Consider the following 27,255-nt stretch of genomic DNA (forward strand, 5'->3'; position numbering starts at 1 on the left):
ATAGGATTTTGTAATTGCATGTAGATTATTCAAATTGCATATAGGTCTTTGTAATTACATATAAATTTTTTGAAATTGCATGTAGTATTGTTATTTGTTATTGCATGTTTCTTTTTCTTTGCAATTTGCTTTCTTGTATGTTTCTTTTTTAGTTGCATGTTGCTTTCTTGCATGTTGCTTTTTCACATGTTGCTTTTTCTAACTAGATAGATGTTTTTTGTTATTGATTTGTTTGTGTAGAAATCTTGTCAAACACTTGTCAAAGAAAACAAATCCAAACTACTAATCAATTTTCTGCAGGACCTGGTCAAAGAAATCAATTGAAATTGTGTGTGCTTTTTTTAACTTTATTAGATAACACTTCAATTGGTGCTTTAAAAATAACATGTGTTTTCCATGCTTTGAGTTCTTTCTCAATCTATAGGGTGGGCCCACTTTTGCATTAATTATCTTTCCACCCGCCTTTGGGGTTTTGAAAGGAAGAGAAACATGATAATGACACTCATCTTTTATCTTTTAGTAGAGGGATATCTTTGATTGGGGATTTCATCACCTCAAAAGGGTATTTTAAAATAGGAATAACTTTGGGAATTTCATCACCTCGTAGCAATTTCCGAGCAGTTTCTCTCTTTGGGTTGCTATATAAAAGGCTTTGCCAAAAGGTTTCTTACAGTCGGAGTGCCATTTGATCTTCTGATAAGGGTTGTTAGAGCTTTAAGTAGGTTGCTTCATGAAATATGCATACCAGCTTTGTTGGACTCAAAGAATTACTACGAACGATTGTTTTAGTAGCCCAAATCCATTTTCTTGCTAGTGTAGGAGGTTATACCTCCAAAGCCGCCTCACATTGCTACTGTTCATTATAGAGACAAATGTCCCTTAGTTCATAAGATCTTCAGATCTTTGAGCTATGATATTTTGGTATGCCTAAGAAGTTTGTGTCATGGAAGGGGGAGCCAATGCTACCAAATTCTCTATTTGCCCATATTGTTTCAGTATTTGGAGGAATTGGAGCGGGGATTCAACAAGTAGAATCATCTTTCTAGCGTAGGAAATGCATGCTTTAAAAGTGCTTTTATCTATTAATACCAATAAAATCTAGGCTAATTTGGGCCCTTTTCTCAAACTCTGAGTGGGTTTCTGAGTCACATCAAACAACCATTTCTGTCTTCTTTATCTTCTGTGACTATTCATGCTAAATATTTTCAAAATCCAAACACTTATCAAAAATTCTTCAAACATTGTCCAAAATACTCCAAAGCAATCCAAAATCATAACTTATCCAACCTTCAAACATTGAGAACCCCAAATGATCTCAAACATTGCAACATCACATAGGAAACTTAAAACTATCTCAACTTTTCATTAGGTGAACCATCTTAGTTTAATTATCATTGCCACTATCTCTAGTCCTAGATTAATATCATTATCATCATCCTTATCTTATCATCACTTGTCCTTTTCATTGTCCTATTCCTAGCTTCACTATCATTGTCATTGTCCTTATCCTAGTTTCACTTATCATTATCCTTAACTTAGGTTCATTTATCATTGTTGTCATTCCTTTTCTTAGATTCATATCATTGTCATCATTCTATATATTAGCTTCATTATCATTGTACTTTATCATACATATCATCATCTTCCGCCATATTATTTTCTTAGTGTCAATCTTCACATTGCACTTATATCCCAAAATCAGAGTTTTTGAAGATCCCAAAGCACATCAAGTCTTAGGTTCACACCTTGCATTATTGTCAAAGAAGTCAATACATCACCAAATTTTATCCATCATTAATCATTATATGGTCCAACCCTTAGCTCATTAGTCTAGCAATGGGAGCGACCTTGTCATTTTCATTATCTTGACCCAATGTTCTACAAAGGTCTTGTCTTCTTTACAATCTCTTTGGGTTATACCTTTATACTTGTGGTCTCAAATTTTTTTCCCTAAAATCTCCAAAAATAAAAAACATAGACACATAATCTTTTGTAGATTGCTCCATTTTTAAAAATATCAAAAATTCAAAAAAACCTATTTTGTATTTGTCATCCTTAGGTGCTTCTCTTCTCATTAAAAATTTCTCAAAATCTTGAAAAAAATACGGTTGCATTTTTCATCCTTGGGTGTATCTCATCCCATTCAAAAAGCTCAAAGATTCCAAGAAAATTCAACAAAAGATTCAAAATATTAGCCACATTTCATCATCAAACATCTTTGATCTTTGTCCAAAGCAATCATAATGGCTCATCATTACCATCATCATAGAGAAGACAACCTTCCAATGGAAATAAAAGCATCCCCAAATCAAACTTGCTACTCTCAAGGGACCATGTCATCTCAATCAACCAATCAATCATGTAAATCTAATGTATACATATCCCAAAGCATTGATCAAATCTATCATGACCAGACAAATGTCATCCACACTTCTCCATCGGTTGTAATATTTCTTAGGAAGTGGGTCGTATGAATATGAGTTTGAAGGATAATGTGTTCTTGAGATGAAAAAGGATCGCCTTGGGTAGGATGGTTAGGAATGGTGGGATCATTAAAAGAAATTAGATCTTGGTCAACTATTGGATACAATAGGTAATCTTTAAGTTCTTGATCTTGATCTATTTCAAGACTTATTTCTTTGTTATCTGAATCATCCTCTTGACATGGGGTATGATTTTGAATATGTACGGGCAATTCTGGGAAGGAATCAATGTTTTGACACAAGGGTAATAGACTTTTCATGGGACTTTCTGGAATAGGAGCATATGGTGTGATTTACTATGGATATACCTTTAGAGGTTGCATTATTGGATGTGTCATTTGATGGAGATGGTATGATTGCTCTTGTGAAACTTTAGGAGATGTGGAAATGGTGGGAGACATGAAGCCCACTTGAGAGTCAATTTCTTGATGGAAGAATGAGCCATTTCTAGACATGGGTAGATGATCATGTTCAAAAATAAACTCTTGTGTGTAACCTAGTTGTTGAAGCAAATTGTCAAGAAGTTTAGGTTGGTGTTTTCATTGTTTGGGTGATCTTGTTTGTGACATCACTCCAACATTTGCATGTTGTAGGGTAGTTGTTGATTGACCATATTGCATCACACTTGTGTTTGTTTGGGACACCCTTGATGGTGCATTTGAGGACATATAAGGGGATATTTACTTACTTGTGATGTGACTGGAAGCAAAGTCGGTTGTGTAATTGTATGTGACCTTGGTAGGGGTTGACTTGTTTGCACAATTACTTGTGGCACTGGGAGTTGTGTGGTTGTCATAAGGAACACTTGGTGGCATTGGAATAAAAAATGGTTCACTCTTTGGTGTTGGCCCTTGTTGAATTATACCAAATTTTGGTTGTGGTGGGTTGAACGAGTTTTGATAAGAGATTTTATACAATGAGGCTTGATTTCGGACCTGATTGCATGAGATTTGAATTGAGACTTGATTCTATGAGGTTTTATTTAGGACTTGATTAAAGGAGGTTTGATTTGTGCTCATTGTTTGAAATTGGTTTCTCACGTTTATTTATGAGAGGAGAAATAAGTATGTTTGATTTTGCAATGAGATATTGTATGTCCACTGTAATGCCCATACCCTAGTCGGACTTTTAAAACCCGTTTAACCTTGATTGACTTCCTATGTGGCATTCTCGAATGGTAGATTAACCGATATGCAATGTGTAGTTTAGATAATATAAATAAACTGAGCATACTTATTATTGTGTTTTTGCATCGATTCTCGTGTAAATGTAATTGTTCCTAACCCTTGTGATAAATCTTGAGCTAACATCTTCATTGAATATGTATATGTATATGCATGCTTGTATGAATTCATGGGTGCAGGAGATTGCAGGTACACACCGCTTAGGGCAAGGTTCACCTCCTTTGGAATTTGCAAGGTTGAGTATGCTCCTTCATCTTTTGAATTCGGATTTAGTGGTCATATAACTCTCGTTTTGCCTAAGCCATGGTTAGGTGAGCATCGTGTGTGGATTCGTGGGGCTTGCTTTTCATTGGGATGCGTGTCGAGAGATTTGGACGACTTCCTCGATTTGTGTGCCTTGCGCGAGGTAAGTGAGGTTTGTTGTCCTAAGTATTAAATTCAAAATTTATGAGTAGACGAGCACATTAGCAATTTAGAAATTTAAAGGGGTAGCTTTCTTTATATGATTGATTATTAATTTAAGAGATCGCTTTAAATTATTGTCGTGGCAAGCTTAAGGTATTTAACTTGGGACAACATGCTCATTTACACATTTGCGACATTTACGCATTTGTAGTCGAGAAATTAGAAGAAACAAGACTCTTGCATTAGATTAGTCATTTATTTAAAAATGACGCTTTATTATGTTGTAGCGAGTTAATTTAATAGTTAATTTTAATAACTACGATTTTATTGAGTTATGCATTTTAGGAAGGAAAAATTTTAAAAGTCAATTGAGAAATAGAAATAAATTACTCATTTTCGCATTTTGGAAGAGAAAGGGGTAAATTATTATTATTAAACGAGATTATTTCCTTTTTACTTGTAAAGTCGATAAAGTATAAAAGTTTGACTTTTAGAAAATTAAATTAATCAAATGCCTTACCCCAGGTCAATAGTTCCAAAATATAAAAGTAGCTCTAAAATTAATACTGAGGAATTAAAAATTTAAAACTCAATAAGAAAAAGAAGCATTTTAATTTTAATAAAGGAAAACATATAAGATTAATAAATAATGGTAATGAATGACTTCCATTTGGGATTTTCATTCATTTTTATTTTAAAAACAAGTGCCTAATTTTGAAATTAAAAATTAGGGCAAAATTAGGGCTTTTCCTTTTTAACCTAGTTTTGGAGACATTTTGGGGGTTCTTGGCTTGGGAGTTTTTTTTTTTTTTTTTTTTTTTTTGAAGAAAAATGGGGGATTTGCAATGGAGCAACAGATTTGGGAAACTCTTCATCAAGATTCATGCCCAGAATTGCACTATGAGGTAGGATTTGAATCTATCTTTCTACTTCTTGTTAAAAAAAAAAAAAAATTGAGAATATTACTCATGAATGTGTTTTCTTTGAAGAATAGTTGCAGTTGTTCTTTTAAGCTTGGTTGATTTAGAATGAAGTTTGATTTTGTGTTTCAGCCTGATGAGGAAATATAGTTCTCTCATAATGAAGTTTATTTTTTTGGAAAAATCTGATAAAAGAATGGGGCTGTGAATAAGAAATGAAGGAAAGAAAAATAATAACAGTAAATGCAAAATGGGAGAATGAGGGTTTTTACATTTGTTTTGGTTGTTTGGTTAATGAGTTCAAAAAAATACAGCTTCCCCAGTTGGTTGTTTGCTATGAGAATTCTGGAAAAGAATGTATTGATTATGAGTTTCTTTCAAAATAGGAGGTTTGTTTTTGGAATGTGAGTTTCTTCAAAAAAATATATAACCAAATAGAGAGGTTGCTGGAAAACGTTTTTTTTTAAAACCCCTGTCTGTGAGGCTGTGTGTTAAGCTTCTGGGATTTGTATATTTTTATGACTATTTTCTGTTTTTACCATAACAAATATATTTTAAAAGAAAATTAAAAAAAAAAAACGGGTTTTGTGCCCCCACGGCAGTTGCTACCAGTTGGTAGCGATCTGCTACCAAATGGTAGCAGCGCTACCTTTGGTAGTGCCCTGCTACCATTTGGTAGCAGCGCTACCAAAAGGTAGCTAGGCTGCCAAAGTGGGGGGAGGGCCCACGTGGAAGTCCACGTGGGTACCCTCTCCCTCTCCTTTTTTTGAAATTTAAAAAAAAGTTATTTTAATTGTTTTATTTAATTATTATTTTTTATTTTTTTATTTTATGTAATTTGTTTAAAAAGAAAAAAAAGATAAAGGTATATCTATGTCATATATAAAAAAAAAGAAGAATTTCAGATTTATTTAGTGAATTAAAAATTAGTATAAGGGAATTGAATTCTAGTTTGCGTTGATATTAAGTAATTTTAAATTCAGTATCTTATCTTAGTTAATTTCAAACTTAGTAAATATTACACTTGGAGTTCGAGAAGCAACATTTAGTAAATCCTTAGTCTAATACCAGTTTTAATTTCATGTTGATTACTTCATACCCGAGTTAGTACTGCTATTAACATAGAATAAATAGTGATGGCGGTTTATTAAGAGTTTTAAGTAAAAGTTAATTTAGCTAGTATATCGAAGTATCGGCATTATTAGTTAGAGCAATATGATAAAACGAATACCTCTACCGGATAATGCCTATGCTGAATTTAATCTTCTATTATTGAATTTGGTTATGTAATGGTAAGTCTTGACATGGTAGTGTTGGTTGCAAGTTGGTCAAGCCCCTAATTAGGAAACCGTCAAACAAGAGTATCCAGGATTGTTTGTTTCTTTTTATTTGTTATGATTCAATTTGACCCGCTTCTAAAAGGGATCATTACGTAATTGATGTCCGAAGTGTCTATTGTATATTGATTGTATTCGCCTAAGTGGCAAGATGTAAAGGACTTATAAATTTTGTATTCCTAACGATATAATACCAAAGGGGTCTTGCAGTTGAGCAGACCCGGAGATGTAGCCCATCCGGGGTGAACTCTGAGATCATATCTGTGTTATGCGATGTTTATAGAGTGCTTTGTTTTATGTTTTAAATTATCATGAATGGTTGTAATCTTGCATGAGTGTATGGTGGAAGTTTAATGAATTCGAATTTAAATGCATAACATTATTCATATGGATAAACGTAGTTATTTAAGTTCATAAAACGTTGTGAATTATGGATATGGCATGGTATTTAAATATTGAAAATTAAAGTGTGGAAAAAGTAAATTGGTAATGTTAATTTGAATTGTAATAGTGGAAGAAATCTAGATAGAATTACTTCATTGGATTAATTGTTAAAAAGTATGTTAATGGAATGAATGAAAAAGGGAAAGCAAAGTTAAAAATTATGTCACAATTCTTAGATTGAAATCTAAAAGAAGAACATCATAGAAATATCGATCCTTTTACCTTAGTAAATGAATCACGCCATGTCAGTTATGTTTCATTACATTGGATAAATTTGTTAAGTTATTTCACGTTTTAATCTTAACAATAATCCTCACCGGATTAATTTGATAATCGTGTGGACTCAATCAAGTATTCATGTTGTATATTGAATGAATATACTTAGTAATTTATGTTGTAATTATAATCAACAACCCTCACCAGATTACTTCTATAACCGGGTGAACCCAACTAGAAAACCCATATGATAATCTTTATAAAAGGAATCCCTCATGTTTGCTAAGATTGAACTAGAATGGGAAACGTCATGCTAATTATGTTTCATTATATTGGAAATAGTTGTTTGGTCAATTACATTTAATCTTAACAAATCAACCTTACCGAAATTTAACTTGATAATTGGTGAAACTCTACTAGTCCACCCTAATTATAACCCCAACAAATGAATTTCTTTATGATTGTTAAAGATGAACTAAAAAAGAAGGGATTCCATTAGTTGTTGATACATTAAATCTAATAAAAGAATCTCTCTCACATTATATTCATTTAATAATAATAAAAAAAGTGATTTGCAACAAGATAATTGTAATTCAATCCTAATGGAAGAACATCTCTTGGAACTTATACTTTAATCTTGAAATGTTAGATATTATCTTGCTAACTATATCTTAAAGTTAAAGGTTGAACTCATGTGGCTCTAATACATTTTCAACGTAATGATTTTAGCCATCTAGTAGTACTATTAAAACTCCAAATGAATTTCCATGGCTACTCATATTTTACCTTTCATAAAAGAACTTCAATTCATTAGTTGGCTACGCATGGAATCAAATAAAGGGACCTCACTCTACTAATAGTAGATAATCCTTAAGGAACGAATTCTTCCTATTAACCATACCTTTTAATATTTAAGAAAAACTATATATCAAATGTGAGTGAATACTTTAGAATCAAATGATGGAATCCTCGTTTTACTAATCGTAGTTTAACCCCAAACGAATGAATCTCATTAAGCATATTTATAGCATTAAAGGATGACGTCAAGGGTGGATGGTTATCTTAAAAAAAAAAACCTACTGAAAGAACCTCGTTATATTAAACGCTTGGAACCAATTGGAGACCTCTAAAAGAAAATTATGAATTTAAGTGCACTGAAATAAATAATCTACCAAAGGCCTCCTAACCACCAAAGTAAATGAATGCTTCCTAAAAATTATAAGAGGTCAGACTGTCGAACACTTATATAATCAAGATCTATGCAATATCCCGTAATTAAGATATCCAGATTAATGGATCTGATGACGCAAGTTGAGTTAGGTGTAAGGTTTGGTAATCGCGTTGGGAAACTCCTTAGGATTGTTTGAGCCTTCCGCTGTGATATCTAAGTTGACAGATAACTCCAATGCATTTTAATGTCGTGTCTAATTATGAATTGAGTTAACTTCAACTATCTTAATGTTGTAACCTTGTATTAACGCTCTTAATTATTATAAAAAAAAATTTGCACTCTAATTGAGTGTTTTTAACTTAAACCCTTAGGGGTTTCCTGGCGGGGCATTACATCCACTGGTTCTAAGTTTGTATTGAGACCTTTAAATTTTTGAAATAGTTTGGACATCTTGGATCTAGTCTCTTCATTTTTTTTAACTTTGCATTCCAAGTTCTCTATTTCTCGAGCCTACATGAATAAAGGATTTTAGAACCCCTCTATATCAAAGCAAATTTTGATTGTCATGGCCTTGGCTACATATCTCACTCTCAAGACATTGATACCCTTGCTAAATCCCACATCCTTTCAACTAAGTCCTTGAACATGAATATTACTCATCTTTCAAATCTATTTTGGGTCCTCATATCCCAAAATCAAAGCCTTCATCCCTTCCATGCATCTCAGGTCCTTATATTCCTTCATTTCCTATTCAGGATTAGAAAAGGCACACATATTTGAGAACCTTCCCACCATCTACTTACATCAACCCATCTAGAAGACCTTCATATCATTCCTATCCATCCATAAATTCAATTTCAATTGGAAGCAATTCAAAGGCCAAGCATAAAATCCATAAATTCAACAATCCACATGTATTTAAGGATCAACATCTCCCATCTAATCGACATGAAAAAATAAAGAAAAATATGATCCAAAGAGAAAGATAAGCATTTAAAAGGATACAAAGGTCCATTGCAAAAAATAAAGGAAATTCAAAAGCCATATGGGTTTGTAAGTCCATTGTACAAGCTATGCACTCCAAGGAACTACAAAATAAAGAAAATTCAAAAAACATGTGGATTCCCAAGTGACTCTTGGAAGTACTGTATCCTAAAGAAAAATCAAAGTTGGCATCAAAAATTACCATCCCTCCTTCTAAATACCTTCAACCTTTCAAATCCATTTTGGGTCCTTATGTCCCAAAGTCATAGTCATTTCTCCATCAAAATCTTAAAATTCAAAAATCACTTTTACTCCTTTTTTTCACCACCCCTCAAGGTGTGTGCCGATGACGATCTCACCAACCTTTTCCTCCACTCATGCACAAGTCTTACAACACCCAATCCTTTATCCAACACCTCTTTTCTACCTTTATATCCCTCTTATCCAATCCTTTTACATAAATCCCTATCCCATTTCATCCAATCATCCATTTCATTATCCTATCAAGGTCTTTGAGCACACCTTCATAGCTATGGTCTATTACAAAACATGTTTCAAGGGTACCATCCAAACAACAAGATGCTTGAGTCCTTCCTCTATGTCCTTCATAAAGGCACCTTGGAAATTTACCATGATGAAAAACTGGCAAACAAGCGCCTTAGGCATGTACCATGATGAAAACCAAGAAAATATGTATCATGTATAATCCTTCATCTTATTGCATTCTATACTTGGGGTATGTTCCAGTCATGTTATCCTAGCACATTCTATCTATCATGTCCCTCATTATTCTTCATCCTTCATGGCCATCATCCTTATTTGCATCCATATTCCCTTTTCCACCTTTAATCTTGACAAGGCTAAGGATATTCCTAAGCACCATATGTTCTATCTACTTCACCTTGTCGACATCCCTTTAGTCCATATTGCTTACCTTATCACACCCTTAAGTCCATATTCCTTATCTTATCCATTTCAAATCTTCCTTGTCCTATCTATATCCCATCTCTATCCACATTCCAAATCCATCCCTTTGTCTTATATAGAATAAAGAAAAAAATTCCAACAAAAAGATGTATTCGAAAAACCTCTTGACATGTCGCTTCATGTGGACCGCACACCATCTAGTGCACCATGCTATCATCTTATCTTATCATGTTCAATCCCTTAGCTTAGCAAAAACATTTAATCCCATCTTGGATAGTCCTTGACAATCAAAGAAACTTCAATTCCATCATAAGCTTCCATTATCTTTCCTCTATCCATTTACATTGTATCGGTTCATTCATCCATTCATAATGTCCCTACCATGCTAGACACTAGGGGCAATTTTATGAATGTGATCAATTGATGGAGTCCTTGTAAAAATATTAGAGTATGACTCTTGTACATGGTGAAATTTCCTAAAAAAAATCCAAAAACATCTAAATAATGTCTTAAAAAAATACCAAAAACATCCAAATAGTCCTAAAAAAATACCAATAATATCCAAATAATGCCTTGAACAAAATTCCAAAAAGCATTAAAAAAACTAATCCTAAAAAAACTTTCCAAAAATATCATATAACCACAAAACCCTAAAAATCCAAAAACATCCAAATAATGTCCTAAAAAAATACCAATAACATCTAAATAAGCCTAAAAAAATACCAATAACAACCAAATAATTTCTTGAACAAAATTCCAAAAACATTAAAAAAACTAATCCTAAAGAAACTTTCCAGAAATATCATATAACCTCAAAACCCTAAAAATTAGAAAACAATCAAAACTCCAAAAACAATCATTTTTCGTTTCATCATTAAAATTATCCTTTGCAACAAACAAACATTTGAGCAGACATTGACAAAAAAACCCATAAAACATTGTGCTTATCAAATCATGTATCAACAAACAACCTATCAATCAAATCAACAATCAAACAGATCAACTTGTCACAACAATCAATTAATCAACATTATCGGTCCTTTACCAACTATCATGTGTCTTATATAGGATGTGGTATATTCGAAACTATACAACATCCATCTTACATAGGGTACTTTGTCTTGAAACCAGATATCATGATTGTCCTATAAAAAAAACTATCAGAATTTTACAACAAGATCAGAATGGTTGTTGGCTCGCTTGGTTTAGTGAGGCTTACCTTTCATTGATTTATCTATGATCATTTTCCTATGCCACTCAAGTATATCCACAAGTGATGATAGTGGCTGGAATGGTTTAAGATCTTTTTGTTTTTGTCTTCTATTCATGGTGTGTTTCATGATGTTTTGGGGCACACGTATCTTGGGTGTCTATGTTGGTACGTTCACTTTGTGACTATCACACATACCTCAACCCTTGGCATACACACCTAACATTTTAGGACAATATGGAAACATTCCTTGTCTATTGTATGTCGGTTTTTCTGCAAAAGGATCACATTATCGCTCTGACCTTATATGTCACAATGTGCTGTATCCATTTGCCATATCAAATACAACTCTCTACTACTAAAGGTGCATGAATGGAAGAAAGTTTTCATCATTACTAATTGTTCCTCATCCAATACTTTTTTCTTCTTACTAACCTTTTTTCTCTTTCATCTAACATTCTTCTCTTCCTTTGAGAGATCATTCATTTCTTTCATACACAATCTCTTGAGGGGGCATCCTACCTCCATCCCTTAGTTTGTTGGTGCATATTTGTTTTTAATTTTCTTTGAAACAACACTCAACATTACATTGTCACAAAGAGGGGCAAAATGTAGACACTAAAAAATGGTCAACGTCCGTGTCTCCTATTTTTAATATATCATGCACGTAGTCTTAAATACTAACCTAATTTTTCCAATTTTTTCAATTGGTCCCAATTATTCAAAATTGAGTTAATTTGACCTAATTAAGGTGTCCAAATGCTAGTTTGACTAATTTGCCCTTTCTGGTTTAATTAATTGTTTAATTGATTAAGCCCTTGTTTACTAATTATTTGAATAATGGTAGCAATTTCTATCTTCTTTTTTGCTTTGTTTTCTATTTTTTTAACTTTTACATTTTGTAATTTTTAAGGTAATTTAGATTTATTCTCATATTTATTTGTGTGTTTTAGTTTGATTGCATTCTTTCCCCTTCTTTATTTATCTTCTTTTCATGTTTGTACTATCTAATAATCTAATCTTTTTAATTGTTTTCTTTTTAATCTCTTAAATTTTATGTTATGACCTTTACTGAATATATTGTGTTTGCCCCTGTTTTTTTAATTTCCCCCCATTTTCTATTATTTTTTATTAGATAAAAATGGGAGAGGCTTGAACCATTACATAATTGCCATAGCACAAAGATCAAGGTTCTCACGAGAAGTGAGAGATCCTAATAAGAGAACTAGTCGACAAAAAGGAACCAAAAACCAGTTGATAATCAAAAGCTAACAAAATAAAAAAAATAAAACTAGAAACTGACTGACATCAAAAAAGGAGAAACATGTCACCCACTGAATATATGAACTAGTGGTTTACCTGGTGGGGTTTTTACAATTTTTCTAGTCCTAGCTCAACACTTTCACCTTCTCAAGAAGGACAACCTCTTTTTTGAACATTTTCCCAAAGACACAATAAGGGACTTTGGAGTAGCCTTCACCGTGAATTCAATCAGCTCCGTCACAATGGAAAAAGACAATTCCGTGTTGTGATTTTTCTTTGTGCTTCTTCTATCAATTTCGTCCTGAATGGCCTAAAGAGAAGTTGATTTTTCCCTTTCCATTTGAGTGTTAAGGACAATAATCTCATCCATCTTGGTTACCCTGAAGCTCCACGATGATTCTAGCTGTCTCTTTCCAATCGCCCTTCCGGTCTACCTTCTCAATAAGATCTTTAATTTCCTCTTCAATGAATTCCCACTTCTCAAGTTTATCTGGAAAATGCAAAATGGTAAAGTCTTACGGTGGATGTCTTTGTCACTTGTTGTATGGTAACAATTTGAGAATGGCAGATGGATCATTGTTGCCTTCCTGCAATTATTGAAAAAGAGTAGACAAGTTGGAGAGATTGAGATGTATTTGTTTGTGGGTCTCACTGCCAGATTCAGGTCAAATCAAAATTATGACGGCCCTCAAACCTGAGGTCTCAATAGTTTTTGTGTAATATATTGGAAGACTAATAATAAATAAATAAAAAATAAAAGTAAAGGAATATTTTGTATAGTCCAATAAAAGAAAATAAAATGCATAAAGCTATATAATAGCTATGTCACTGAAGTGCAAGGATATTAAAAAAATTGAGCATGTCAATATTCATAAAAAATCCAATATGATAACCCAAAAAATGATGGCATGGAAGAGGAAGAGCAAGATATTGCAGAATTCAAACACGTTCATTTTCACAACCAAGAATTTGATACTTTTGAAGTTTCTAATTTTGAATTTAAAAATAGAAACATCTCATTGCTTCTACCTGAACTATTGTCACATCATAAATTTTCAATTCCTTTTCCAAGATCCAATATGCACCTTTGGTCAGATCTACTTCATTTTCTCAACTGTGACTTCAACCCTTTAAGTTTCAAATTTAAACCCTTTCTATCAAAAGATAATTTACCAACTATTACATCAATACTTTTCAAATTATGTCTATATAAATGAATGTCATTCCTATTCCTATCTTATTTTAAGTATCTATAATCCACTCGAAAAAAAATCATATCTAATTATGAAACTCTTATAATTACTCTTGCTTTTGCCATAGAATCACACTACAATAGCATTCTAAATATTTATTTCACTTCTTTATCAAAAGCATTTCTAAACCTTAATTTTATACTAAATTTCTATTAGGGGATATTACACACACACACATACACACACACACACACACACACACACACACACACACACACACACACACACACACATATACCATCAGCAGTTGTTGGAGTATGGAGTGGTGAAAAGGGCAAATCTAAAATAATATTAGACTGTTGTTTGATGCTTGATCTGAAGATTAATTCCTTTGATGTATTTGTTGTTGGATGACTAGAGGTTTGATCTGAAATACCTTTATATCCTTTATCAGAATTATTTTGATTATATACTATAACTTTCTAATTGCTATTGATTCATGAAAGTATAGTTCTCTATCAGGGTCTCACTATCATTGCTTGGTTAGTATCTTCATTGGTAAGTATACTTCACTCTCCTTGTAAACATTCTATATGACCATCATGTGGTACTTCATTATTAAAAGGTACTAGTACTTCCTCATCTATGATCTGATTGACTTTTGATCATCAATTGAATGATTCTATATTAGTTACATAAAACTGACTTTTTCAGTTGAATATTTGTTATCATGAAGTGTGAAGTATTATGGAAATTAATGATATATACTATATCCTCAATTGCTGACTTAGAATTGTTCTAGTTGATAACTATCGTACTTTTTTGACCTAATTAGGTCATACTGATGGTTGAATGCTTGTACTCTCAAATCTGTGGAAACCCTGGTGAGGCAGAAAATGAACATGACTTAACCCTTATGAGTTTCTTTGTACATCCTTCATGAAAAATTAGATTTTTGTTATAAGTTGTATGGTGATGTACAAGTTTTAGGTGTTATGTTACAAGCTAGTTTTTCTTGTAATTTGTGTCACATAAGTATTGTCTCAGCATTCTATGTATCATTGGTTATATTGTTAAAGGGATGCATCTAACTTATCATGAATGTTGTGATCCTCACCCAAGGTCATTTTTATATAACCTCATGTAGTAGGTGATGTATGTCGAGGGCCAAGGCCATACTAACATCATAAATCCATAAGCCTGGATTGATGTGGCTTTAGAGGGAGCTTTAAAATAAGGCATAAGGATTTTCACACTCAATTAGAAGAAGTTTGAAGATATGTCATGATTAGAATTGCGCCATGGGTCCAATTCATAAAAGGTGAAGTTGGCATTTCTCATCCTTGTTTATGAATACTTATGATACTATGATGCTTGGCTATCAGTCTGATATTGAGGATTAAGCAGGAGCCCTATGATCTTCAATAAAACTCTTGGTATGAAAGAGTACTTGATAAGCCTAGGGTTTTGTAAATATTCTAACCTGTTCCTTAAAGTATTTGGAATGCTAATTCTGATTCCTTATGTGGATGATCTAACTCTGACTGATAAAGATAGTCTCACAATTTAATATAAGAAAGAATTAGCTTAGAATTGAGATGGAAGATCTAAACCCAAAATGCATTACTTCTAGGTTAGAAGTGTGGCAAGGATCTAATGAAATTATTCTAAGTCAATTTTTCTATTGTTATGTTAGAATTATGTATTGTAAACTTATATGGAAACTAACTTGAAGAAGTTGAGTATGTCTGCAACCAACTATGATCTTGCAGATTCATCTAAATAGAGGTAGGTTGATTGGTGAGTTATTCAGCTAATCAAAGCTAAGTATGTTATTGCAGCCAAACATATTTTGATATATTTGCAAGACACAATTGATTATGGGTTGAAGCTGTTTAGGTTCAGATTGGTCAAGAAGTGTTATGGACAAGGAAAACACTTCAAGCATTCACCCACTACGATCTCTTGGATGCATAGGAACAATCCTTAGTTGCATTGAGTATTGCTGAAGCTAAATATATTGTTGCAAGTGTTGCATCAAGAGAAGCAGTGTGGTGTCTCAAAATTCTTGTTATGTTGTTTTGATTTATTATTAGGGTTGTATAGAGATACCTGACAATTCTGTGTTTTATGGCAGGACAATTTTGTGTTGTAGATGTTCTCACCAAGTCTCTTGAAGCTTGAGTACTTTAAAAGGATAGACTTGGAGCTGTGGAGAACACCGCCTTGGGTGACAGGGAGTCTCAACCTCAGTGATACATTGTGTTGTATCAACCACCCTCTGCGGGCAATGTAAGGTGGTAGTTTAATCTTCTCAGGGAGAAGAGTAATTGTTACCATCCTCTACGGGTAATGTAAGATGGTAGAAAAGATTCTCTCCACGCTCTACGAGCAATGTAAGGTGGATCCAGTCTATGCTTGTGTGTGAGCTAGAATACTATGTTATGTAGTTCCATTCTATGCTTGTGTGCAAGATGGAAGACTACAATATTATGATTATGTTTATTCCATTCCTTGCTTGTGTGCAAGATGGAGGGTTATGTTTATTAGATTTCATTCTATGCTTGTGTGCAAGATGGAGGACTATGTTTTCATTTTATGCTTATGGAGGACAATGATTATGTAACTCCACTCTATGCTTGGGTGCAAGATGGAAGATTATGATGTTACATTCTTCTTTGGGAGAAGACTGAGGTAAAGACAATGAATGATGGATACGCGTGATCGATGGCATGGAAAGACTCCATGATGTGCATGAATAATTGTGTATGTATTCATGACTTGCAAGTATGCATGTTAAAGTTTTAAATTAACCCTCCACAGGAAGTACAAGATGGATAATATGGGCTACTATTTGTAGTTACTTGTTGTGATCCTCTCTCAAGAGTATTTGAAGTTGACAGCTAAGTTCGGATTACAATTTAAACATTGTATGTATTACTTAGGGCTGGGCCCTAATCTTGTAACCTGGTTGTAAGATTATCTTTCTCCCTAGTTAAGAGGGAGTGTTAATTGTAACTAGGTAGAATGCAGATTCCAATTGCCTTAAGGCAACATTGGAATCCGCCAAGAGCTAGGACCTTCTCTCCCTTATCACATGCTACTCTTAGGGTTGGGCTCTTCTCCTCCCACACGCCACTCTTAGGGCTGGGCCCTTCTCCTCCCACACGCCACTCTTAGAGCTGGGCCCTTCTTCTCCTACATGCCACTCTTAGGGTTGGGCCCTCTCTCTCTCATGCCAATATAAAATAGGGCAGACCCTATCCTCACGCCACTTGATGTGGCTTTATAAATCATGCTAAGGAATAATAATAAATAAAATAAAAGGTTATTTTATGCTACGCCGACTTTTGAGGTTTATACCTAGATGAAGATATATATATATATATATATATATATATATATATGAGTTCATCAAATGAAGTAAACACATTCTTTATATCACACATACAATGTGATCTTCTCTGCTCCTAAATGTAATCTGCCCTCCTACACTTGGAGAATATGCTCCTTGGTGAATTGCAAGAACATTTAGTTACATGCTGCTTCAACCTATCGAAGTTATCTTCTGCTGGTGGATGTCTTGATCATCTACAACTAGGGCATCACTCTACATCACCTTGGCAACTTGTTGTTTGGACAACAATCAAAGATAAGTGTTGTAATCAAAATATTGTATTTAAGGCATAATCAGATCCGAGGATCTTTTTCGCTCAGTTTTTCCTCCTAGGAGGTTTTCCCAGGGTACTTGTGTGTCGTGTGTTCATTTTGTTCATTTCTTAACTTTTACTTAATTCTCGAAATTCCTAAGTACTAACAGCAATTCATATAATCTGGAAATTAAGTTAAATTCCTATTTTCTGAGTACTGAATTAATCTAAAAGTCTAAAATCAACATTAGCCATATTTCATTCTTTAATTTTATAAACTTCACCGTTTCAGCACCACAAGTACATAGAGTTTCCTATTCTAATGTTGTAAGTTATAGGCTAATAATAAGTTTAAAATTTGCACAGGGGAATCTGCAGAGAAGATGGTGATTCCTCCACCTCCATCTAGAATTGTAAAGTATTGAAAGCCATATGTTTTAAAGATGAATTTTTCCAACAAACTCGTCACAACCCAAATTTTTAATATGCCATTTAAGAACTGGCGACAATAAATAATATTATTTATAACTATTATATGTTGTGTTTTCATCAGTAGAAAAACTTCCAAAATATTTAGCTGAATGGAGGAAAAGAAACTCTCTTTTTACAAATTGATTGTAGACACTAAAATAATATTTATTTCTCTATATATATAATAATTGAAATAATTTTTCAATTATTTATTTGATAGTGTTAGGATTCCCACAGATACTGAGAGGGGGGGGTGAATCAGTATCTAACCAGTTTGTTGATTTTCTTGACTTAAAACATGTAAAGCATATTAATACTGTATACCGGTAAACAATAAATAATGCAATGAACAAAGATAACAACAACCACATGAAAAACACACCATAACATAGTAGTTTAATGAGGAAACCCGGTGTGGGAAAAACCTCGATGGGATTTGTGACCCACAATATTCACTTACTGGCCAATAAGAGAATATTATTGCTACAAGAGGGGCCTACACATGCAGCAAGGCCAAGTGCCTAGAGCTCACTACTCAATTACAAAATGGGAAGTCTCACTGACTTACAAAATGGATTATATAAATCCAATGTCTTGTACTACTTCAAAATAGTATCTACTATGCCAGATCCAGTATCGGTTTATAGCTTTGCTTCTTACATAAACCCTTAACCTATAATTCGCATAATAGGTCTGCCTTATTTCACTTAATTACCTTCCTCTATGCTTACATAATTGTTCTACAATGATCTCTTATATATATGAGTCATTTTACAATTTGCCAAGTCAGCTTACAATGATTTTACAATAATAAACAAAATATATTAACAACAAAATTCCTATCGGCTTCTGTGTCAGTATGCTTCCTTTCACTGTCAGTGCCAGTGGTCTGTGTGCCGGTGTAGAATCTAATCTTGCTAGTGTCGGTGGATTGCCTTGCCGGTGTCATAGGATTATAAGGTTGCCATCAATGACAAAACCTTCAATCACCTACAATGTCTCATTGGAGTGTGCATTTGCCAACAATATCCCCCTTTGGCATTGATGGCAACACTCATGAGAAAAATTCAAAAGAGTATCCAAAAATTGAAGTCCAAAAATGTTACCAAAAATGTGTGCTCCCCCTAAGAAGATGATTCTAGAGTTAATGGATTTTAATGGATTTTTCTCATACCACTACTCCCCCTTTGGCATCATTGACAAAGGTTGTCAAAGTGTTAATAGAGTGTAGTTTCCTGTCTCAACCTTGTAACCAGGTGGTTACAATTTGAAAAAGATCCGCCAAAACCAAATTTAGGCTTTCAAGAAAATTTTTACTATCTTTTATTGCTGCCTCTGTTCTTTGAACTGTATCGATGAGGTGTTGCATTTTCTTTGCTGGTGTTTTTTGTCCTTGTACCAATGCATCAGATATTTCTTTCCTTAAGGATGCTAGGTAGTCCAGTTTTGGACTTAGTCTTAATTTCAGATCCTTAGCCTTACTTTTTATTGTCTCCTTTTCTCTTTCTAGCTTTAGTAATTCTTTCTCAAAACTTATTATCTTTTGCTCAAAAACTGATAATGAATCAGATGAATTAATGAAATTATTAGCTAGTTGATTTATTTCCTCCTATATCTTGTTGATCTTCTTTTCTATATCAACTGTCAAAAAGTTAGTCTTACAAGTACCTCTGTACAAAGTTTTGAATTCCTTTAATGTGCTACATAATTCTGGTAGAAGTGTGTCAAACTGCCTTGTACACTTCTTTATTTGTTCCTCAAAGAGTTTCTATTTTTCCTTTTCTAACCTCTCTTTGAATGCGTCCTCCTTTATTTGTTCAACTGTCACTGTGTTGTCAGTAATATACTTAGACAAAGTGTCAAGTTGACTCAAAGAATCCTTATTATCTACATTACATTTTGGAGCTATCATCTTCAAAATTGGAATTGTGTCATCTATAGCCTTGCTTGTGAACTACAAACTGTGATTTTCTTTAAGGAGTCCAAAAGAACTTCTGTTACATTAGTTGATTTGATTCCTATAGTTGACGAGCCAACACTCTGAATTCCGCCGGTGGGAGCAATATCCTTGCTTGCAATGACCTCTGGTAGGTCAGTCTGTGTTTCCATTTCCTTAAGCAATGGTTTGTTTTGCTCAACAGTTGCCGGTGGCACTAATTTTGTATTAACCTGATCCTGTGCTAGAGCCTATTGCTCTATTTGTTGTTCTGCCTGTTGTTCTATGTTATCTGATATCAGTGACTCACTAGCCATATCTATCTTTCCAGTTGTCTCCTTATCTACCACAATGTTGACCTTCTGAGTATCAACATCTACTGTATATAATACCTCAGAATTAGGATTTGTATCCTCTTGTGATATATCCATACTCTCATTAGCTGGTTGATCTTCAATTGTTGTTACTGGTGGAGTATCTTGAGATGGTGGGGGTAGATTATCTGTTATTTTGATGCTTGGAGGTCCACCAACCTTTCATTTTCCCTTATCCTTGTCTTTCTGATATACCTTGATTGGTTTGGGGTTTCTATATTCTTCCTATTTTTCCTTCTCAACAAGGAATATATCCCATACGTTAGCAGTTTCCTCTGCAACCTCATTTACTCTACCAACCATAAGTGCTACATGTCGGTGTGCAGTTGAGAATACTGTCTGGTTAGCCTCTGAGATCATATCATCTATCTCCTTTGGTGAGTTAACAGGATAAACAACAAGTAGTTTCTCAATCTTTATTTTCTTGTCAAGATCTATAACAGCTTGCCTTCTAGCTTCAAGTCTCTTAAATAGTTCTATCGGTACTTCATCTACAACTTGCTGCAAAAATTTCTTGTAGATATCAAGTGTAGAATTACACTATTCTCAACTTTTTCTTTATCATCAATTGATAGTAAATCATATAATTTGTTGATGTTCTTAAGCTTTCCTTCCTCTGTTATTTCATCCAACAGTCTATCAATCAGAGCAATATTTTGTTGAGTCCTTTTCTTTGGTGTTAACTTTTTCTTCTTTGGAGTTGTCTTCTTGGTCGGAGGCCTCACTGCCTGTTTTTTTTGCTTGGTTCTTCTAGGCGAAGGTGTGGATACTGGTGAAGGTTTCCTTTTCCTTACAACTCTTTTAAATGCTGCTGGCATATCACATTCTGAAGAAGTTGCTACCGGTGAAAGGTGAGTTACTGGTTGTTGTGCTCGTAACTCATCTTCAGTGATACCAGTTTGTTTAAGTACATCTTCTTTGATAGTCTTAGCTTGCCTTGAACCTCTCCTCACTGTTGCTTCTACTTTCTTCACTCTCTTCTTGGATTGAATTTAATTTTCAATGGTTTCAGCACTGCCAAATGCCTCTTCCTTAGGTTCCATGGGTGCTTCCAGAAGGGATTTTGCATATGTTTCAATTATGCGATCATCTGTCTCATAACCCCTTTCAGTAACCCAAATTGTTCTTGGGATAACTGCCTCCATCTAGATCTCATCCTTCTTAATCACAAAACATATGTCATCCTTATATTTATTTACAATTTCTTGTGACAGTCTGACTCTAGCGTTCATTCTAGCCTTTAATGCTTGGAAGTACTCATTAATATTCTTCTCTTTGTTTTCACCCATGTTGTGCAGTAAATAAGACAGTTGTTTGCCTACCGGTATGTCAAAACCAAGGTTCTTATTACCTATACCGGGCACCTATTTGGTTATATGTAGCATTAAACAGACAAGTAGGTTACCAAATCTAAATGTCCCCTTTTTGTCTTTCTTGATCTTTCCAAGATTGTCAATTAGTTCATCCTTCAACCATTCACACACATCAATTTTCACATTATCCTTGATCATGTCGTGAGCACTCTTTATGCATAAGTTGGAAACTGAATTTAGTCTATTTGCATGTGTTGTTTTGTAGCCTAGAATCATGCTAATTAATCTCACATTTATGTCAGATACATCATTCACCCTTAAAGACCTTTTGTCGAATGTTGCACCTATTAGGTTCATTACTAGGTCATTTGAGACCTTCTTTGTCTTCTCAGGTCTATTACCGGTGGAGGGTAACCCTGTTACAGCTTTTACAACTTCCTTAGTAATTTTGTGAACAAAATCTAGCCAAAAGAATGCACCATGTACCCTGCTTAATACTATCCTAATAACTTCCTTGGGGAAATTCGGAATGCAGAGAATTTCTATGAATCCTAGGGTTTCAATTATTTTGTGTTCAGGTTTCACATTACTAGAATCATCACAAATAACAGTCTTGTACATGTTCTTAATTTCTTCATCTCCTAATTCTCCTATATGGAAATGAATATACATCCTAGGGTCTTCTGCAAAAACTACTCCTTTGGGGATTTGAGAAAAAGCACCAACATTATCATCCTTCTTTGCTATTTTAGGAACTAACTGAAAAATAGGCCTAGGGCGCTTGATTACTTCCACTACAATAGGGTTTGCTATGAATTCAGGTACAGAAGAGGATGCCGTGATTATAAATACCTTTTTCTGCCTTTGGAAAGATTGATTGCTGAATTGCTTTGCTTCTTTGCTCGAAATGCCTTAGCTCGGAATTTTTGCGCTCTTCGAATGTTTGAATGCTCAGTGAAGTAAAATGGAGCCAAAAACATTAATTTATAATGTCAATCTGCCAACTACCACATTTAATGCTTGTCGGTTAAGTAATCACTTAACATATCTGCCGGTATAGAAGTAATTTTAACTTCTTACCATCAACCGAGGGAATAATAGCATGTTTCTCATTTGATTGCCAAACCCTCAAGGGAATTTTCTTCAATTTGATGAAGAGTCTCCTATCGGTGGAGTGCTACTCTGTTCTTCTGGTGGAGGAGTATTCCTATCAATATTTAGTTCTGATTTCCTGATCCATTGTTTTGAAAATTCATGCTTAAATTCTTCAACCTTTTCTTTTCCTTTCAAACTAGGACCTTTGTTGTTTACTAGTGAGGACTTGCTTCTACAAAATTTAGCAATATGCCCAATTTTGTTACATGCATAACAAGTCACATTATTTTTCTGAATAGCCTTTCCATAACCTATGCTAGTTTGTGTTCTGCATTGATTAGATAAGTGTCCAAATCTTCCACAAAGATAACATCTCACATTCATTCTGCAATTTTCAGAATTATGACCAACTTTATTGCATTTTGAACATTGACCGGTGGGTGTATTGGTATTCTGATAATTTCTAGATCTACACTGATTTTCTCTATGACCATACTTATTACAGTTAAAGCATTTTCCATTGAATTTATAAGTAGTAGGTTGTCTTACCAGTTTGCCATGATCCTGTGTGTTTGTAGTACCGAAGCTTTCACCAGTTTAAAAGCCAAGACCATTAGTGTCACCATTAGGTTTCTGATTTTTCAACAAGTCACCAAGTTCTTCTAAGCTTTTCTTGAATTTTTCTTTATGTTGATTTGCAGCAGCCAGTTCTCCTTCCAAGATACGTTTTTGTCTCATGAGTTCATTTGAGTCATTTTGTGCATGCATTAGATCTATCTTCAACATATCATTTTCATAACTAAGTCTTGTGTTTTCATTTGCAGCATCATTCAGTCTTCTAGTCAAGTCTTCTTCATTCTTCTTTCTATCTTCAATTTCTTTACAAAATCTCATAGTCATATCCTGCATCTCATTCTTTGTTGTCATGTTTTCTTGTTTCAGCTTATTCATCAGATCACTAAGAGTTTCATTTTCATCATTCTCATTTTGCATCTTTCACAAAGTTCTCTTCTCTTTTTTCTTGAAATAGTAAAATTTTCTTGAAGTGCTTGAATAATATCTTGAGCAGCCTTTAGATCATCTTCAAGTTTGATATTTTTCAATTTTTCTGCATCATAGTCTGAGAGAGCTCCTTCTAGTTGCTTCATCAAGTTTTCCATCTCTATTGGTGTCAGGATCTACCTCAAGCTATTAGGCTTCTAAAAATAGAGGACCAGGCTTTGATACCAATTGTTAGGATTCCTATAGATACTGAGAGGGGGGGGGGGTGAATCAGTATCTATCTGGTTTGTTGATTTTCTTGACTTAAAACATGTAAAGCATATTAATACTGTATACCAGTAAACAAGAAATAGTGCAATGAACAAAGATAACAACAACCACATGAAAAACACACCATAACACAGTAGTTTAACAAGGAAACCTAGTGTGGGAAAAACCTTGGTGGGATTTGTGACCCACAATATTCACTTATTGGCCAATAAGAGAATATTACTACTACAAGAGGGGCTTGCACATGCAGGAAGGCCAAGTGCCTAGAGCTCACTGCTCAATTACAAAATGGGAAGTCTCACTGACTTACAAAATGGATTATATAAATCCAATATCTTGTACTGCTTCAAAATAGCATCTACTATGCCAGATCTAGTACCGGTTTATAGCTCTGCTTCTTACATAAACCCTTTACCTATAATTTGCATAATAGGTCTGCCTTATTTCTCTTAATTACCTTCCTCTATGCTTACATAATTGTTCTACAATGATCTCTTATATATATGAGTCATTTTACAATTTGCCAAGTCGGCTTACAATGATTTTACAATAATAAACAAAATATATTTACAACAAAATTCCTATCAGCTTCTGTGCCGGTATGCTTCCTTTCACTACCGGTGCCGGTGGTTTGTGTGCTGGTGTAGAATCTAATCTTGCTAGTGCCGGTGGATTGCCTTGCCGGTGTCATAGGATTGTAAGGTTACCATCAATGACAAAACTTTCAATCACCTACAATGTCTCATTGGAGTGTGCATTTGCCAACAGATAGAACATTCATATTTTGTTTTATAGATTAATGATCAAGGGAATGAATTGGTTGAGAAGAAAATGGCAGAAGAAGAACATAATATTTGTGAATCAAGATGTCATGATAATATAGAGGTAGCAACTGCGCAAATCAATCCTTCACTCGACGTTATTCGAACACCTGGCATTGCGGTTGGGTATGCCTTGGACACAATTTCTGCAAGATCACAGATATACCCCACAAATGATGCAAAAAAAGATGCCATCTGTTATTATGTCACTCTTCCTATGAGCAAATAAACAATATGCCTTTGTAAGTTGGTTCCAAAATATCTCATAAAACATATGCACTGATGCTAATCCCATCTTAATTAGCTGGAGACATAAAGTTAAAAAGAGATTAAAACCTCCTATCAGGTGAGTTGCAAGGGAGCAATGAACAATTTTCCTATCGTTAAAAGGGAGATAAAATTAGTAAAATATACTTTAAAATAGGGAAAGTGAGCTACAGGGTTGTGACACGTCACATTCTCACTGAATATGAAATAATAATAAAAACTCTAAAGATAAAAGAACATTATGAAACAACACACAAAATTGTGACAAGTGTTGCAATTTCATTAAGTACAAAAATGAGATGAAATTAATAGGAACAAATCATGCGCGAGATGATGAAGCAACACTACACATGGGGCTCATCTACCTACCTTGAGGATAACAGATGAAAACAAGCTCAAAAGGGTTACAAGAATTGAGCCAAGGGGCAAATAAAGCGAGATGACAAAACATGTTGCAATATCTTTTACTTTGGGGAACTACAAACAATGAAATAGATCTTTAAACCCAAGGAAATGCCAAACGTAAGTGGATCAATAAATATACTAAATAAAGTTCTGTTGGTGGAATAAGTAGAGACAAATCAAAGAGATATCATGAAACTCGAGGTAAAGATCTCAGCTCAACCAAGTTTAAGGAAAGCCGTGATGAATATAAATAATTACCACAATAATGTAAGATTCAGAATTCCCTAAAATAAATAATTATTTTACATTAAAGTTTTATATTATAAAAATAGTGGCCCCAATCATGCAAATGCCTAAAACAATATATTAAGTTGTGATTAAATAATAATAATGATAATAGTTCCCATTTTCCTTAGAATTGCATTGGAATGGATGTTTTAATAGTAGCTCAAAGAGGGTGCTACAAGATGAAAATCAAATCAATGGGCAACGAAGTGGCTTGCAGTTGAATTTAGTTTAACTCTATGTTGGATATGTCTTTGGGCTAAAGTTGGTGTTATGTGCATTGACAATATAAATTTATTTGATTGAATAAATTGGGTTGGTTGGAGCCTCCAGATACAAATATGCCCACTCACTTCTTTTTTTGTACTATAGATGTCCAGCTATAGTTTTTGATATATGTCCTTCCTTTTGCTCTCCTTTTTCTCTATAATATTTGAGCTTTCAACAAGGTATGTTATCAGAACAATAACTATCTCAGTGTCGTGTCAACAGACATGCTTCTATTCGAGATTTATCTATTCAAATCAATATTATAAATACTCTCACATAATTAGATGGAACAATTATAACACTAATATCCAGGCTTGACGCCTCATGTGAAAGTAGCGACCCTTTAATTGCACCTTGATGGGTGTGGTGTGTCTGTTTAATAGTAGGGAAGCTAGTTTCATCTAGAAAAACAAACCCACATACACAATAATTGCTCTATATCTAGAGAAACCAAATCGAGACTGATATTCATTTCCCTTTCTAACCCTAGAATATGCTTGAGTAGTCCAATTTGACAAAGGCCATGGATTGTATAGAACAAAACATGTTAATTTTTTTAAGAAACATGCCAAATCAATTCTTTAATTTGTTGAATGGGGAAATTTTTTTAGGCAAAATCCTGTGGTCTTATTGTGAAGGGGAGCTTATCACAATGCTTTTGTGCAGAGAAAAGAGACCTAAATTAAATTAACGAAACCAAAACTAAATTAGCACACACATATTTCCTTGAACATAGGGACAAGCACACCCATTCAAAACAAATTGCATAAGGATTTTATGTTCTATATAGACACTAACCTCTCTCCCATTATACCATAACTAAGAAATGCAAACCCTCCAATGCAATTTTCTCTCCAATTTTCTCTCCTCTTCACGGCAAATCAGAATGAATTCTCTTCAATTCATGGAAAAGCATCAATCAGGGTTTTCATGTTAGGAAAGAGTGCAAAATAGGGGAAGCAATTTGAAACCCTAAGTCAACAGTCATATTTAAATGCAGTGAACAAAAAACAGTCGCATCAAAACAAAATAAATTAAATGGCAGACTTGGAATTGTCTAGATCTCGTCTTGTTTTCATCACTGCTCGACAATAATATAACATGCATTCATGGCAGTGCCAAATAGATTGGAGAGTAGTGGCTGGGTGGTAATGAAGGAGTGGTAATGAATGCATGGTCTATGGGAAGCATCAGGCCAAGTGCACGACGCGTCGTTGATAACCATAGCCTATTGTTGTTAGATGAAAACGCTTCTTTTTTGGCTCAGAAAATAGTTTGACACGAACATCTGCCAGAAAAGCTCGATAGCAATGAGAAATGACAACTTCCCGGCATGAGACTCTTTTCCGACATGGGCTA

The 27,255-nt window shown here is 34.1% G+C and overlaps 1 protein-coding gene across 1 annotated transcript in view; it reads left to right on the top strand.

Annotated features, from left to right (window-relative positions):
- The window catches only part of LOC131064150 (3'-N-debenzoyl-2'-deoxytaxol N-benzoyltransferase-like), a 145,491-nt gene that overhangs the window by 15,277 nt on the left and 102,959 nt on the right, over positions 1 to 27,255 (top strand). Inside the window, exon 3 of the mRNA XM_059221914.1 lies at positions 24,644 to 24,795. Within this exon, the coding sequence (XP_059077897.1) occupies positions 24,644 to 24,795 (152 nt within the window). The remainder of the gene's footprint in view (positions 1 to 24,643; positions 24,796 to 27,255) is intronic.

This window comes from Cryptomeria japonica, chromosome 6, assembly GCF_030272615.1.
Source record: "Cryptomeria japonica chromosome 6, Sugi_1.0, whole genome shotgun sequence".
Taxonomy (NCBI): domain Eukaryota; kingdom Viridiplantae; phylum Streptophyta; class Pinopsida; order Cupressales; family Cupressaceae; genus Cryptomeria; species Cryptomeria japonica.